General features: G+C 42.1%; 1 protein-coding gene across 11 annotated transcripts in view; it reads right to left on the bottom strand.

Moving 5' to 3' along the window:
- Nucleotides 1–12,273: 12,273 nt before the first annotated feature.
- The window catches only part of kcnip4a (potassium voltage-gated channel interacting protein 4a), a 742,411-nt gene continuing 737,279 nt past the window's right edge, over nucleotides 12,274–17,405 (bottom strand). For all 11 annotated transcript variants that reach the window (XM_078400665.1, XM_078400692.1, XM_078400711.1 and 8 more), the window contains 3 exons: nucleotides 16,133–16,237; nucleotides 14,738–14,800; nucleotides 12,274–13,152 (listed from right to left, as the gene is read on the bottom strand). In XM_078400665.1, the coding sequence (XP_078256791.1) occupies nucleotides 13,105–13,152; nucleotides 14,738–14,800; nucleotides 16,133–16,237 (216 nt within the window). In that variant the 3' untranslated portion in view covers nucleotides 12,274–13,104. The remainder of the gene's footprint in view (nucleotides 13,153–14,737; nucleotides 14,801–16,132; nucleotides 16,238–17,405) is intronic.

The raw sequence follows: 17,405 nt of genomic DNA, 5'->3' as shown, positions 1-17,405 counted from the left end.
GAGTAGATGAGGTCAGACCAGTGGAAGGGCAATGGACCACATGGAATTTTACAACAGTCTGGCAGCTTGATGATTGCTGATAATCATACTATTTTATTTACGTACTAATTAGGTTCTTGAATTTTAAATTCACTGCTAAACTAAATTTGACTCTGGTGTAACGGTCCAGTCATCTGAGTGCCAGGACCTGTTGCATCCTCAATACTTTAAGAGAGGTTGGTTGATTTTAAATACTGTGGGTTAGACATATGTGTTGTGAGTGACTCTCCCCTGCTGAGATGTGAAGCTACTCAACTGGTCAGTAATGGCTGGCTTCACACACTGTAATCATGGTAATTAGCAGGCAGCACATTGGGAGGGGAGATTGGGAATTTTTATGAGCATCGAGTGCCCGTGCAATTGCTGAAAATACCAGCCAAAAATAGGTATTTTGGACAAGCAATTGAATGAAGGCAGAAATTAGCCCTAGTGCTACTATAAAAGCAATTTTCAGTTCCCATTTATTCCCAGATAATTGACTTTGAAACTCTGTTGACATTTCTCCAGCGAGTTCATTTTGGGGTGGGAGGTGGCTATAAGGCCTCTCTTATCCCTAAAAAGAGACAGAGCCAAGAAACATTACCAAGAATTTTCATGACAGTAACACATGAAATAAGGTTATAAGTGATAGGAGCTCATTAAGTCTACTCCATCATTCTATCTCTGCCTTAAAAGTATCCATTGACGTGGCTTCCACAGCCTTCTGTGGCAAAGGATTCCACAGATTCACCACCCTCCTGCTAAAGAAACTCCTCCTCATCTCCTTCCTAAAGGAACGTCCTTTAATTCTGAGGCTATGACCTCTAGCCCTAGACTCTCCCACTGAAATGAAGTTGCAATGTTAGCATGCGTAAGGTATCAGCTCTCTAATATGCTGATGTTACCAGTGCTGCACAGAATTCGCCATAAGATCAGTCTGCTGAACTCAATTGGGAATTTGACAGGATTGTAGATGTTTCTCAAGTGGTGCTTGCTACAGCCGCATGACGAGGTGAGTGACAGGAGTTGAAAATATAAAAAATATTTGCAAATACTGGAAATCTGAAGTAAAAACACAAAATTGCTGGAAACATTCACCAGGCCACGCAGCATTTGTGAAAAGAGAAACAGTTAACATTTCATGTTTGAAACATTGTATTGCAGCTGGAGGAGGGTTTGCTGGATCCTTTTTAAGTTTCTCATGGCACTGATACCATTGCTGCCTTTTTACAATGCACAATTCAGTTAGAGCTAACCTTAGCCTGACTTATACTGACTATTCTTGATAATCTATGCCTTTCCAAATTGTGATTTATATTGCCTCTCGAGATTTATTTTTCAGTAATTTGTCACAGAGCGACTGACTGGTGTGTAATTATCTCTTTCTCATCATAGCGGCCTTCTTCGCCTGTGGCCAAAGTGAATTAATAAAATAATGGCCCACTGGTAATTTCTCCCTTGCTTCTCAACCTCCAATGCCTTAATTCATCTATTTCAAAGATGCCTTTTACTCAATTTCTTTTCATTTTGTTGTTCACTGTCTCTACCAACTATGGCTGTACCCATCCACACTTTTTGTGCAAGAGACATAAATTATTCCCTTAGAATAAATCCTATGCCTAAGATTCCACTATTTTTTTTGGTTTCCAATATACTGTACCTGTTGTACCTGTTGCTTTCCTTTGCAATTCTTTTTCTTTGTGTCTTTGCTTTCCTTGAGCTTACTTGCCAATGTTTGTTATGTTTTTGGAACCATTGGATTGCAGCCCTCTCCCACTCAAGCCCAACAGGACAATTAACAGGAGTAATATAGAGCACAAGAAAAAAAAACCCAATGTTGCTGTAATCTTGAAGGAACTGCAGAGAAAAAATAAATCTTTCAAACGGGTAAAATGATACTGGGGTAGAAATAATGTGGAGGATGAAGAAGGAGGTGGTTGAAATAGCAATAAACTATGCAATGTAACGTGGTGCTAAAAAGATTACATGAGAAAGTAAATATGATGCTTGGGAGGACTGATAGGGCGGCACGGTAGCGCAGCGGTAGAGTTGCTGCTTTACAGCGAATGCAGCGCCGGAGACTCAGGTTCGATCCTGACTACGGGTGCTGCACTGTAAGGAGTTTGTACGTTCTCCCCGTGACCTGCGTGGGTTTTCTCCGAGAGCTTCGGTTTCCTCCCACACTCCAAAGACGTACAGGTATGTAGGTTAATTGGCTGGGTAAATGTGAAAATTGTCCCTAGTGGGTGTAGGATAGTGTTAATGTGCGGGGATCACTGGGCGGCACGGACTTGGAGGGCCGAAAAGGCCTGTTTCCGGCTGTATATATATGATATGATATGATATGATATGAGAGATTCAGGACCACGATTAATGGTAGCTTTTAGATTTTATTATCACTTGCTTTCCTGAAGAAAACTGCAAACTCTATCAACACTGACATACTGGGCAAAGTATTGGCAGTGCTAATGGCAGTAAACAATTTTGATGAAATTGCTAAATACATTTATCTATGTCAACAGATTAGAGTTATAGAGTCATAGTCATACAGAACGGAAACAGACCCTTCAAGCCCACCTCGTCCGTGATGACGAAGATGCCCCCTCCAAGCTAATCCTATTTACCTGCATTTAACCCATATCCCTCTAAACATATGATGACATATGATGAAAGAATGGATCGACTGGGCTTATATTGGATTTTAGAAGGATGAGTGGGGATCTTATAGAAACACATAGAAAACTTATATAAAATTCTTAAGGGATTGGACAGGCAAGATGCAGGAAAAATGTTCCCGATGTTGGGAAAGTCCAGAACCAGGGGTCACAGTTTAAGAATAAGGGGTAAGCCATTTAGGACTGAGATGAGGTAAAATTCCAAAGCTTCCTTTAAATTCACTGGGTTTTATTTATTCCATTCCCTTTAAACTTTAATTTTATGACTATGACTTTTTGGTCATAGTCATTGACTATGAAAATTGCTATTAATCTTAGCAGTTTTATCATGTCTTGACATGTATAGACATTTCAATGAATTAAGTTGAATCAATAATTTAACAAAATATTAAACAAATCTAAAAATATGTTAAAACACATAAATATATATTTAAATTAACCTAAAGCAAAATACATAATTTTCTTGTAAAATAAGTCACTTTGTTCCTTGTTGTCCTTTAAATTTTGTCCTCCAAACATCTTCATTAATGCAAGTGGGACTGAGACTACAAAGAGTTTAGTTCAGTTCAGTTTGGTTTATTGTCACATGTACTGAGGTACAGTGAAAAGCTTTTGTTGGATGCTATCCAGTCAGGAGAAAGAGAGTACATGATTACAATCAAGATAATACATGATTACAATCAAGACTGGGCCCTCGTCCAGTACCCACCCCCTCCTTGCTGCCCAACATCAGTCAGGCCACTTCTCCATCTCCAACAATAGAAATTGAGGAGGTGGAGAGGCTATTCAGGAGATAGAAAAGCCGGAAATCTCCAGGACCGGATAATGTTTCCCCCTCTACCCTCAAACTCTGTGCCAAACAACTGGCACCGGTCTACACAGATATTTTCAACCAGTCCCTGCAAAACCTGTACTGTCCCTGGCTGCTTCAAAGTCACCACTATTGTCCCTGTACCCAAAAAGACAAGGATCACTGTTCTTCAAGATTCAAGATTCAAGATATCTTTATTTGTCATATACCCAAAATGACACAGGTCTGTCGCACTGACCTCTGTAGTCATGAAGACCTTTGAAAGAAGTGCTGGCCCAGCTGCAAAACATCACAAACCCCCTGCTGGACACTCTGCGGTTTACATACCGGGCCAATAGATCGGTGGATGACGCAGTCAACCTAGGCCTGCACTTCATCCTCCAGCACCTAGACCGCAAGGGGACCTATGCAAGGATTCTGTTTGTGAACTTTAGCTCTGCATTTAACACCATTGTGCCAGAGCGACTACACTCCAAACTCTCCCAGCTGACTGTGCCTGAACCCCTCTGTCAGTGGATCATCAACTTCCTGACAGACAGGAAGCAGCATGTGAGGCTGGGAAAGCACATCTCGGACCCGCAGACCCTCAGTATAGGAGCACCGCAAGGCTGCGTACTCTCCCCTCTCCTTTACTCTCTCTACACCAACGACTGCACCTCCACAGGCACCTCTGTCAAGCTCCTCACGTTTGCGGACAACACAACCTTGATTGGACTGATCCAGGATGGGGAGGAATCTGCCTACAGACAGGAAATTACACAGCTGGCGTCCTGGTGCCATCGCAACAACCTGGAGCTCAATGCTCTTAAGACAGTGGAACTGATTGTAGGCTGTAGAAAGCATCTTGTCCGGAAACATCACAATCTGGTTTGGGAATTGCTCTGCCCAGGACAGGAAGGCTCTGCGGAGAGTAATGCGTTCGGCTGAATGCACTATGGAAACTACACTCGCCCCCCAGCAGGACCTATACATCAGGAGGTGTAGATCCAGAGCCAGCAACATTATGAGGGACCCCTACCACCCCAGCAATGGACTGTTCCAGCTGCTACGGTCAGGCAAATGCCTCCGCTGTCACACTGTGAAAACAGAGAGGATGAGACGGAGTTTCTTCCCACAGGCCATCAGGACTGTTAACTCTCATATCACCAGGGACTAATGTAATTTACTGTATTAATTTATTTTTTGTGTTAAACATTTTTTTCTATTCTGTTTTGTAGTTTTAGCACAATCCGCAGGCATTACCACTTTTATTTCACTGCACATCTTGTATATATGTATGTGACAAATAAAGTTGACTTGACTTGATTGAGTTTTTCAGGAGGTGATGTAAATGATCGATTAGAATAGGGCATTAGATGTTGTCTACATGGCATCTGATAAAGGCCTACCTCATGGCAGGCTGAACCAGAAGATTACATTGGGTCCACTGTGACTTGGTCATTTGGATTCATAACTGGCTTACTCATAGGAGGCAGAAGGTTGTGGTGAAAGGTGTTATTCTGGCTGGTGATCTGTAACTAGTGGAGTTCCATAGGGATCAGTGCTGGGACCTCTATTGTTTGTGATAATATAAATGACTCAGATATAAATGAAGAAGGTCTCATCCCGAAACATCACCCCATCAGTCTGAAGAAGGGTCTCGACCTGAAACGTCACCCATTCCTTCTCTCCAGAGGTTCTGCCTCTACCGCTGTTACTCCAGCATATTGTGGCTATCAGGCATAAATGTCGATAGGTTGGTTAGTAAGTTTGCAGACAACACCAAAATTGGTGAAATTGCAGACAGTGGCAGAGGCTGTCACAGGAGGAGGAGCCAGCGCTGCCCTCGCAGCTGCGGCTTGCCTGCAGCCCGTTTGTCTTTTGTGTTTTTTGTTGTTTTTGTCTTCATTGTAGTTTAAATATGATGTAGTGTTTGCGGTTGTGTGTTATGTGGGGGGGGGGGGGGGGGGGTGGGAACTGTAACATTGTCTCTCCCGAGCGGATACCCGACCTTTGATTCTGTGTCGTGTCTCCGTTCTCGCTGCGGCCTACCACCGGCCATGTACCCGGAGCTGGCGGGCTCCGGCTGGGACCACCCTGTCTCTGATTCCTAGAGCCCACGGCCCGGACTCACCACCTGCGGCGCTGGCGACTCGTCTCCGGAGGCTCCGGCGCGGGCTGCCTGGACGTCGGAAGCCCCCAGGCCCCTAGATGGGGGCCGACATCGGGAGCTCCGGCAGCTGCAGTGGCAGCGTCTTCGCCCGCCCGGAATCGCGGGGCTAGGGTCAGCCCGCCGCGGACCTTTCACCGTCCGGCGCGGCCTAGAATAGGCTGTGGGATTTTCTCCGCCCAGTGGGGGCTTCAATGTTGGGAGCCGCGACCGCCCTGACGTGGCAACTCCAATAGCCTGACCGCGGGAGAAGACGGCAGGGAAGAGAAAAAGACATTGTGGCCTTCCATCACAGTGAGGAGGGACTGGAGGAGACTCACTGTGATGGATGTTTCTTTTGTTTGGTGTTAGTTTATGATTGTATGTGTTATTGCATTTTTATTGATTATTCTTATTGGTCTTATTGTTGAACTGCGGGTAATTTTTCATTTCACTGCACATTTATGTGTATGTGACAAATAAATGACTATTGACTATTGACTATTGAGGCTGTTAAAGTATACAGGTGGGTAGGGATTAGCTACAGAAATGGGTGGAGAAATGGCAGATGGAGCTTATTCCAAGCAAGTATGAGATGTTGCACTTGGGGGGGGGGGGTTAATGTAGGAAGAAAGCATTCAGTTAATGACAGGATGCTTAACAGCATTGCTGCACTGAGGGAACTTGTGGTCCAAGACCATAGCTCCCTGAAAGTGACAACACAAGTAGATAGACTGGTGAAGAAGACATATGGTGAGCCTCCCTTAAAAGGTCAGGGTATGGAATATGAGTGTCAGGAACCTATGTTGTAGCCTGTTTTTAGGGCTTTGATTAAGCTCCATTTGGAGTATTGTTACAGTTCTGGTCGCCCCATTACAGGAAATGATGTGTAGGAAAGAACTGCTGTGTAGGAAAGAAAAATAGAATGTAGACACAATCCGTCCCCTCCCCTCCCATTCCCAATCTGACCTTTCTGTCCTGGGACTCCTCCATTGTCAGATTGAGGCCCAGCGCAAATTGCAGGAACAGCACCTCATATTTCGCTTGGGTAGCTTACACCCCAGCGATATGAAAATTGACTTCTCTAACTTCAAATAGCTCTTGCTTTCCCTCTCTCTCCATCCCCTCCCCCTTCCCAGTTCTCCCACCAGTCTTACTGTCTCCGACTACATTCTATCTCTGTCCCATCCACTTCCCTGACATCAGTCTGAATAAGGGTCTTGACCCGAAACGTCACCCATTCCTTCTGTCCAGAGATTCTGCCTGTCCCACAGGAAATGATGTGGGGGTCTTTGGAGATGGTGCACAAGAGATTTACCAGAATGCTCTCTGGATTAGAGTGTATTAGCTATACTTAGAAATTGACCAAACCTGGATTGTTTTCTCTGGCGCATTGGATGCTGAGGGAGACCTGATAGAAGTATATAAAATCGTGAGATGTACAGATAGGATAGACAGTGAGAACATTTCTCCCAAGGTGGAAATATCAAAGACTAAAGTACATAGTTTTAAGGTGAGAAAGACAAAATGTTAAAAGAGATGTGTGGAGCAAGTGGGGGCCTGGAACCCCCTGCCAGGGGGATGGTGGGGACGAATATAATAGTGGCATTCAGGAGGCTTTTAGATAGACACATGTATGCAGGTAATGGAGGGATATGGACCATGGTCAGGCAGAGGTGATTAGTTTAACCTGGCATCATATTCGGCACGGACATTGTGGGCCAACGGTTCTGTTCCTGTGCTGTACTGTCCTATGGTTTATTTGACCAGATTTTAAATGTCCCTGACATTCCAGGAAGTATTAACGTTTCAGAGGAAACACCATTTTGCTCACAATGCATTTGTAATAAAAAGGGATGGGGACTTACAGAATTATCCTGACAAGACCAAGTCAACAGCGTTTAATTGTTATATGCATCAGGACAATGAAATTCTTGCTTGCTATAGCTTTACAGGCACATTAAATGCAGTAACACAAAAAATAAATATATAATAAATTGTCAGTTATTCTAAGAAAACCAGACCATGATAGTGCAAGCCAAAGTATGTTGTGCAACTTGGACAGTCAAACTGGTCAGAGAACTAGGATGGGGGAGGGATGGAGAGAGAGGGAAAGCAAGGGTTATTTAAAGGGTTACTCTCTCCAACCCTCCCCATCCTAGTTTTCTGACCAGTTTGACTGTCCTCCTGATTAAATTTTATCTTTGTATGCCACATTGTCACCCCCTAGCTAATAATGATCTACTCCACATTTTCCTTGACCTTTGTTCCCTTTGATCTTTCATTTTCACACCCTACCCTTCCATATCTCTGTGTCTGCCTCTCCCCTGACTCTCAATCTGAAGAAGGGTCTCGACCCGAAATGTCACCCATTCCTTCTATCCAGAGATGTTGCCAGAGTTACTCCAGCATTTACTGAATTACTCCAGCATTTTGTGCCTATAGACAATAGACAATAGACAATAGGTGCAGGAGGAGGCCATTCGGCCCTTCGAGCCAGCACCGCCATTCAATGTGATCATGGCTGATCATTCTCAATCAGTACCCTGTTTCTGCCTTCTCCCCATACCCCCTGACCCCACTATCCTTAAGAGCTCTATCTAGCTCTCTCTTGAATGCGTCTAGCTCTCTCTTGAATGCATCTAGCTCTCTCTTGAATATCTTTGGTGTAAGCCAGCATCTACACAGCTTCATTCTGCTGTTGGGTTGAGACCAGCTTTCAGGTTTACGGATGACTTATGCATCCATTGGGGGGACTTAGGGAGCAATCTGGAGAATCAGTCGGGTTCAATATATGAAAAACCCATGGAGAATGCACATCTAAATTTCCAAACTGTGAACAGACAAGGTCTATTTCTGCTTATGCTCTATCAGTGCATAAATACATCATAAATAACTTGGGTGGTTTGTGCTGACTTGTTCTTCCCATGAACCTCAATCCCAGGATCAGTAGCCAGCTGTTGTCCCAGTGGCCAGCTCTTGTCTAAGCACAGGCCACCCATACGCCGGGAGCTGCAGTGGGAGTTTGACCTTGGGCTATGCAGCCAGGAGGCTCTGCTGCAAAATGCCCAACTGCAAACTTGGGGATTGCTGCCCATGAAAGTTGTCATTGATCTTAGAAAGGTAATTAAAACACAAACCCCAGCAAAAAAATATTTTGCCTATTTTTTTAGACTATATTTATAAAACCTCACTTTTTAAAAAAGGTTTTTAGAGATACAGTACGAAAACTGCCCCTTCAGCCTATTGAGTCCACGGCGACCAGCAATCCTCGCACAGTAGCACTATCCTACACACATTTGGAACAATTTTATAGCTTTACCGAAGCCAATTAATCTACACATCTGTATGTCTTTGGAGTGTGGACTGAATCTAGAGCTCCCAGAGAAAATCCACCCAGGTCACGGGGAAAATGTACAAACTCCATACAGACAGCACCCATAGTTCAAGATTCAAGATTCAAGATAGCTTTATTTGTCATCCAATATTGGACGAAATTAAGTCACCCACAGTCCAACAATAAAAGCATTAAATAGGCATTAAAATTACACAACCCCAAAAACACAGTCCAACAATAAAAGCATTAAATAGGCATTAAAATTACACAACCCCAAAAACACACAAAAAAAAAGAAACATCCATCAAAGAAACATCCATCACAGTGAGTCTCCTCCAGTCCTCTCCTCACTGCGATGGAAGGCCACAATGTCTTTCCCTTCTCCTGCCGTCTTCTCCCGCAGTCAGGTTGTTGTGGTTGCAGGCCGCGCCGGACGGTCCGCAGCGGCCCGAGCCTAAGGCGAGTCACAGCTGCTCCCGCAGCCTCCGAAGACGGCCGGCTCCACCGATTATAAGTCCGATCCGGGGCGGGCGAACACGCTGCTGCTGTTGCTGCACGTCGGGGCGGTCGTGGCTCCCGACATTGAAGCCCCCGCCCAGCAGAGAAATATCCCGCGGCATATCTTAGGCCGCGCCGGACAGTGAAATGTCTGCGACCCAAGCCCCGCGATCCGGGGCGGGCGAACCCGCTGCCGCTGCCGGAGCTCCCGATGTCGGCATCCACGCGGCCCAAGCCTAAGGCGAGTCGCAGCCGCTCCCGCAGCCTCCGAAGACGGCCGGCTCCGGTGATGGTAAGTCCGGTCCGTGGGCTCAGCGAACCGAAGCCCTGGAGGCCGACAGCTCCAGGAGTTGGGCCGATGGTAGGCCGCAGCAGGAACGGAGACAACACCCAGAAAACAAAGGTCGGGTCTCCGTTCGGAAGGGACACATATTTACAATTTTACAGTTCCCTCCCTCCCCCCCACATACACACATAGTACACAAACACAAAAACACGACATCACAACTACAATTAAGACCAAAAAAAACCACAAAAAAAACAACAACAAAAACCCCCCAAAAAAACAACAAAAACACAAAGACAAATGGACCGCAGGTAAGCCGCAGCTGCTATGGCAGCGCCGCCATTTTGGATCGAATGCGAGTCTCTGGCGCTGTAAGACAGCAAATCTACCGCGGTGGCACTGTGCTGCACTAAAGCCACGGGGCAGTCTATGATGCTGCGGCTATAACCCAGCAGCAGGCGTGCCCACCATGGAACCGGGAAAACTGGCCTGAAGAGGGAAGCTGCCGAGGCCGGCCCATGCTCATCCTCAAGGACCAGAGAACCGGAGAAGAGTGTGGACACAAGAACAAAGAGCCAGTAAGAGGAACCAGGGTCTTACCTTTAGCGCCCTCAAGGTCAGCTGTGGGAAGCGCCCCACCAAGCACACAGGAGAATGATGACCAGGCGAGGAGAGTGATGATGGTTTGCTGGACAATCTGTATCGAGCTGATAGCTGGAGGACCTGCAGCAGCCTGGGGCTCGACTGGATCGCGCGCCGCTCCAAGAGACTCGAACTTGGACGCGGCCTGTGGCGGAACAGTGGTGATTGATACCTACGGCTTTGCTTCACCAGGCCGACCCTGCAAAGCCGCCAGGACTATGGACCTTCACAGCCAGCTGCACTTACAGGCAACGTGGACTTTGGAAATGGCACCAAAACCTGGCGACTATTGTATATGGTTTCAGTGGACTAATTATTTACGCTTTGTACTTAATCTGGGATTGTGTTTATGTTTAGTGATAATTTACTGAACTGCATGCAAAAAAAGAATTTCACTGTCACTCAGTAGATGTGATAATAAAGAACCTTTGGTCTGTCCTTTGCAGAGCGCAAAGCAAAGCTTTAGGAGGCAATGAAATTAATTGGAACTTGGAAATTGCACTAGGTCTGACCTGGTGCAGGATCAAAGATAATTTTCTTAAATAATCTGCCTCTGCCCTGGATCGCATTCAGTGTGTAGCAGTGAAGCCACTGGATTGTCAATTTTACAAACCTGAGAGAAACTCCTGAACTTCCATCTTCAATGAATTAATGCTTATTTCAATTTCACCAGCTGAATGCAGGCTTCTCCACTTAGGCTGAATGGCTTCTTTAATTGTTTAAATTTATGACAAAAAATAACAAAATAGAGATTTGAACAATCTATATTAAAAGATGAGTACTGCAACAAGTACAAATAGTTCTGCTATAATGAGTGTATCCATAACACAAATGGGATATGACGTGATTAATGAATTGGGAACACTATTTGTAATATGCAGGCCTAATTGCTTATTATGCAATTTCAAACAGGAACAAGAGAACCACTTAAAAGTTACATTGGACAATGACAAGCAGAAAAATAGTTGTTCCGGATTTACACAGTATTGAGGGCAAAAAATAAATGTTTCCTTACAACCTCCCTGCAGTAATCAGTTATCATTGTCCCTTAAGAACACATTTGCTTCTTTAATTGTTGGTCGCCATTGAAATTGACAGGCAATCGGTTCTATTGAGACGTGTGCATAGATACATGATTAAATAATGTTACAAATGGCTTTCAGTATTTTTAACAAGCAGTAACAAAAATAAACTTATTGCTATTCATGTCCTTTCATTTTGAAAATCTTGCTGGAAAAGTAATTTTGTTATTGCGAGTCTGAGATTCTCTTGCTCACTGACAAACATTTCTGATGCAACTCTTCTGATAACATGTGGCTTCTTTAGAACACAACTATCATGTTATAGCACAACTGCCAGTATTAGAAACAAGGAAATGCAGATGCTGGTTTAAGAAAAATACATAATGTGCTGGAGTAATTCAATGGGGCAGGCCACATCACTAAATGCTGGAGTAACTCAACGGGTCAGAGAGTATCGTAAAGTGGTGGAGTAACTCAGCGAGTCAGAGAGCATCACAAAGTGCTGGAGTAACTCAGCAGGTCAGACAGCATCCTTGCCCCTGCCTGACCTGCTGAGTTACTCCAGCACTTTGTGTCTTATAAACTTCATGTTTTTCCCCCCAAAAATGAAGTGTTAACGGTTAGAGATTTATGCTTGCTCCAGCTATATAGTCCATTGGAGACCCTCAGGAAAACATTATCCATCAATCATTCCTACTAAATTAAAGTAGCTCAATACTATTTTTACAGTGCCGTGAAAATAATGCTTTGTTCAGCTTTTGGAAGAACCTTTTACTTTGCTGCTGAATGATCAGGTAAGTCTTTTGTAGGTTGAAACAAACCAACACCAGAATATCAACACTTTGATAAACCTACTCTCTTTATTTTCATGGGCCATTTTGTTACAAAATGTACACATTAATACACAAAGACACTACCATAAATTGAAGATGTAATGGGATCACACTGCTCCTCCATTAGTACATAATAAATACATCGGAGCAGATAATTGGTAGGTGTTTTTAGCATTCCATCCATATATCTGAAATAGTTGCGTGACTTTGATCTTGCCATAAAAGGTACTGTGATAATTCTAGTTAAGAAAATGTGATGTACAAATGGATAGTATGTTACATTGCATTCGTCTTTTATTTTCTACATTGCCCTGTATTTTATTAAAATTATACTTAAGTGGGCTCTTGAATCACGTTTGGTTCAGGTGCTGCTTATTTCAATTTGCCAAACAGCCTGCAGCAAATTAGGAGTGCTGTGCTATGAAGCTACACACATCAATCACACACACGCACACACACCCACACATGCACACGCACACACATATGTATGCATGGAATCCATCTCTCATCCATTTATTTAAAAGTACTAACATAACCATAATCATTATCGCCTTTAGGAAGGGTCTTTTGCCTGAATATGAAAGCATGCATTTTACATGTGCAACTAACACAAGAGGTTTTGTTTAAATAAAATATTCAATTTTTACTGTTATGACATTGGCTATGTTCATAACTCTAAAAAATATTTACTATTTGAAGGCTTTACATCTGAACAAAGCTGACTTGCATAATACATCATCTCAGCAAGTTGCTGAATTCTATTATAGTGGTAGTAGTTTCTCCACTGATCACAGTCACTCCTTTTGTTTAGAATCTTTGAAGCTGTCCTTTAAAGTGCTTGATTGTTGCTGACATTAAATAATATTTTCAAAGAGTTGCATGGATTTCATGATATTCTCATCCTATGCAAAAGAAAGCAGAAGACTGTGAATCTTGATATATTGTACAGTAAATCTGATCACAGCTGGGGGAAATGAAACTCTGCAAGACAAGACAGATAAATTAAAAATAAAGTAACTTGAGACAAATAATTATGGAAGCCAAGGCATATAAATCTTGTACTGTGTTACATGACCTGCTGCCTCAGTCCTGGATTTTTTTTTCACTTTGAAAGATAATAGGAATGATTGATTATAGCTCCATACATTTGTGACATTTAGAAACTGAGAAAATAGCATTGCGTACAAGAAGTACATTGCATGTGATGTACAAGAATGATATGCAGTCATGATTAACAACCATTGGAAGTGGATAATGCCTGGGATTCTGATGTTCATCACCATAACTTCATAAGGGACAATAATGATTTCAATCAGACCATTACATAATGCAATAAACTAGTAGGTTACAAGATGGAAGTTTGATTTGTTTCAGGTGTTCCAAAGTTCCATTTCTATATGACTGGTAAATTTCAAAAAGATCCAATTAAATATTAATTTTTAAGCATCATGTACAAATTAACAAAGATAGGGTTAATTTCAACTAAAGGTTGAAATATCATGGCTTTCCACATTGCCTACCCACTCCCATTTAAAGAAGGGGAATCAAAGAATCTTGGAAACCATGGAGATGTTGACCACTTAGTCACTTGGCCTGTGTCAAATCCTGATTGAATCCGTGTGATCTATTCCGAGGTGCAGAACTTAAGGCCAAGAATGGGAGCTGGAATAGGTCATTTGTTCCCTTGCACCCGATGTCCCATTCAACAAGATCATTGCTGGTCTACTGCCTCAATATGTGTAGGAAAACTCCCTGGTCCACTCGTCCCTTCCCACCCAAACCACCCCCTCCCCAGGTCGAGGAAAATTGTAAGAATGGTGGAAGATGGCCTGGAAGGAGGGGTAAAAATTGGAGAATTGCAGAGATAAGGGAGGGTTGAAGCCACAGAGGATTTTAAAGATAAAGATGAAAACTTTGAATGTGTGTATATGCTGTATTGTGCATCTTATTTGCATTTGTCATATTTTATTGAATAAAATGTAATGTCTGAACCTTTGAAACTTTGAAAGGTAGAATGTAAACTTGCTTCGAGGCTTTGGATCTAAGAGTATAAGCTTTAATTATACAAATTCTCACATGTAGAAATGTTCAGAGGAGGGGAGAAATACAGCAATCGACTTTTTACTTATGGAGTCTGAATCATTCCTGCTCACAAATGTTCACAATGAGCACACTAATTGTCAATGTAATTCAAATCTGATCTAATTCAGCCTGTTATTTTGTTGTTCTTCACCAAATCTTTTAACATCAAACAAAAAATTAAAGAAATATTTTCTGTCCAAAAAAAGTTTGTGAACAATTAGTCTGTTATCGTATGATACTTAGAGTCAGTACACAGTACAATACTTTAACCTCAACGTGCAGTCTGCTTTTTTAATGGCTACTTTAGTTAATAACCAACTAGCCACTTTATTTAGCATTTTCAATAAATGCAAAGTTGGTTATAAACTTCTAACTAGCAGTACAAGGACAAGATAGATCACTTACTTTTTGGCAGGTATCAATGAATTCATCAATGGTCACTACCCCATCTTTATTTTTATCCATTTTCTGTTATAAATAGAAAATAAAAAATAAAACAAAATAATTTAATTCTATTGTGACATAGAAGAAAGATAAAATATGAGGTAATATAATTTTGAGCAGCAAGATGTAACCCATTGTAACTACAAAAGTAATGAAAATGTTTTCCATGATCCACAAAAAATTACTTTGTGAGGATCAGCTGAGCCAAATTAGCTCCCAGCTCAGCAGTGAATCCTGTGCTGTGGCAGTTCTTTCCATTCATAATCTTGTAGAAATACTGAAGAAACTTTGATAACTGACCAAGCCCCATCCCCTCGCTTAGTTGCCTTTCAAAGCTGGCATAGTCATAGGGATATACAGCATGGAAACAAACCACTTGGCCAACTTTGTCCTTGCTGACCATGTTGGCATTTTTAGGCTAGTTCCATTTACCTGCATTTGGCTCAGAAAACTATCTGCGCCCATCCTATCCATAAATCTGTCCAAAAATCTTTTAAACATTGCAATTGTCACCCCAGCAACAGACTTCCAGATGCTACGGTCAGGCAAGCGCCTCCGCTGTCACGCTGTGAAAATGGAGAGGATGAGACAGAGTTTCTTCCCACAGGCCATCAGGACTGTTAACTTTTATAACTCTGGGGCCAAATTTTGTCTTCTCTGTATTAACTTTTATTTATATGCTGTAACTGTAATTTTTTTTTAAAATTGCACAATCCGCAGGCATTGCCTCTTTCATTTCACCGCACATCATGTATGTGTATGTGACAAATAAACTTGACTTGACTTGACTAGTATCTACTTCTATAGCTTCTTCTGGCAGCTCATTCCAGATATGAAATACCCTCTGAGTGAAAACTTTGCACCTGAGGTTCCTCTTAAATCTCTCCCCTCTCACCTAAAGCCTATCCTGTCTAGTTTTAGAAACCTCTACCCTCTGACAACAACCGCGAGCATTCACTTTATCCATGTCCTCATGATCTTGTTTACCTCAATAACAATCAACATAGGAGCACAGATAACAGAACACCAGAAGAGATGCTGACAAATTTGGGACTCACGTAAACATTCTAACTTTGGTAGAAGTTCGTGAATAAATACTGACAATGGAACAACTGCCTTGTCCCAGTAAGTTCTAACCCATCTCTTTCATGTTTCTTTTCTAGGCCAAATGCCTTCATTTCTATGATCTCTGCTTATTGCACTTATACTCTCCTAATTATTAATTCAAAATATCATAATTCATTAGCGGACATAATTATTTCTACATCAATTGGTAACAATAATTTAGAAATGCAAATAAAATTTCTTAAGTTAATTGGATTATGTTTTGTGTTCATTAGAGCACAGACAACATACCTGAAAAAATATTTCAACATGCTGCCTGGGCGTTTCTTCTCTAAGAACAGGATAAGTGTATTTTCCCATCATGTCATAAATAGATTTCATAATATCCAGCATTTCCTGCAAACATGATTAGAAGTCATATGTTAAATAAAGTTTATGTGCAAAAATATCTCTTCCAGCTTGATTACATTCAACATAGATATGATTGCAAATCTTTCAGGTTGGAACCTTCGAAGATGCCCTTTCCAGAAACCATATATTTTCTTTAGTGGTAGGTCTGCAATGATCCTGCCCTTGATGCCGATCCTTTCTCCGAGGTTGGAACTTATTCAAATGCATGTTTAACTACTGGTGGGATGTGAGTCAGCAACATGGATCACATGACTGTGTAAGAGGGAAAAAAAAGGTGTGTCAGGGCTGAGGTGTGTCAGGGCTGAGGCCTTCACTGTTGTGCACTTGCAGCAGAGCGCTAAAGATACAATCTTCACCACAGTACTAGGATGAAAATGCATATTTAGCGTGGGGATACAACTTTCCCATCTGACTCCCATAAACTTTGTGTTTCTTCCCAAGCTGAGCAAAATGTGATTATGGTTAAATTAGATATCAGACACTCCTCCCTGATCAAACTGTATATAATCTGACTGTTCCATGCTTCTTCTCCAAACATGAGCAACATTCTCATAACTGAAGAGGAGAGCAGACAGAGTGTTACTTTGGGCGAAGGAATGTGTCAAGACCGAAGAGCTCCAAACAGCTTTAAACGGTGCAGGAGTCATAAAGTGTGGCTGATAACTTGAATGAGCGCTTAAATGGCCAGTGAATCATTACTTGCAGTTGTGCTCATTCTCAGTTCAGCAGTGAGAATTGTGCTGGTCCCTGTATGAATAAAAGCAAAAGAAAACCAAAGCCACAATTTCTTACAACATCCAGGGTCTGAGGAAACAGTTAAATATTAGCACTTTGAGCTTAGTAATTAAATTATCCAAACAACATAAGGTCATATATTTAATACCAGGGAGGAAAATCACAACAAAAAAATAGCTAAATATGCATAGAATTGACAAATTAATTTTGATATATTAATGGTAGAATGGTACATTTTATAAGGAAAACTAAATCTGTATATTCCTTGAAAAGTGAGTAGGAGGATCTGGAAGATGCATAAACAACAAATGTAATGGCACAGAATAATTTTAAAAAACAGCAAATAAATGAACTGAAGTTCACTTCTAGTGGAATTGGAATGAAAAATAAATAAGTTAAATTTGTGCAGAATTTAGAT

The sequence above is a fragment of the Rhinoraja longicauda genome, chromosome 1, assembly GCF_053455715.1.
Source record: "Rhinoraja longicauda isolate Sanriku21f chromosome 1, sRhiLon1.1, whole genome shotgun sequence".
Lineage (NCBI taxonomy): Eukaryota > Metazoa > Chordata > Chondrichthyes > Rajiformes > Arhynchobatidae > Rhinoraja > Rhinoraja longicauda.
Note: the sequence above shows the minus strand (reverse complement) of the source record. Positions and strands in the feature narration are given on the sequence as shown.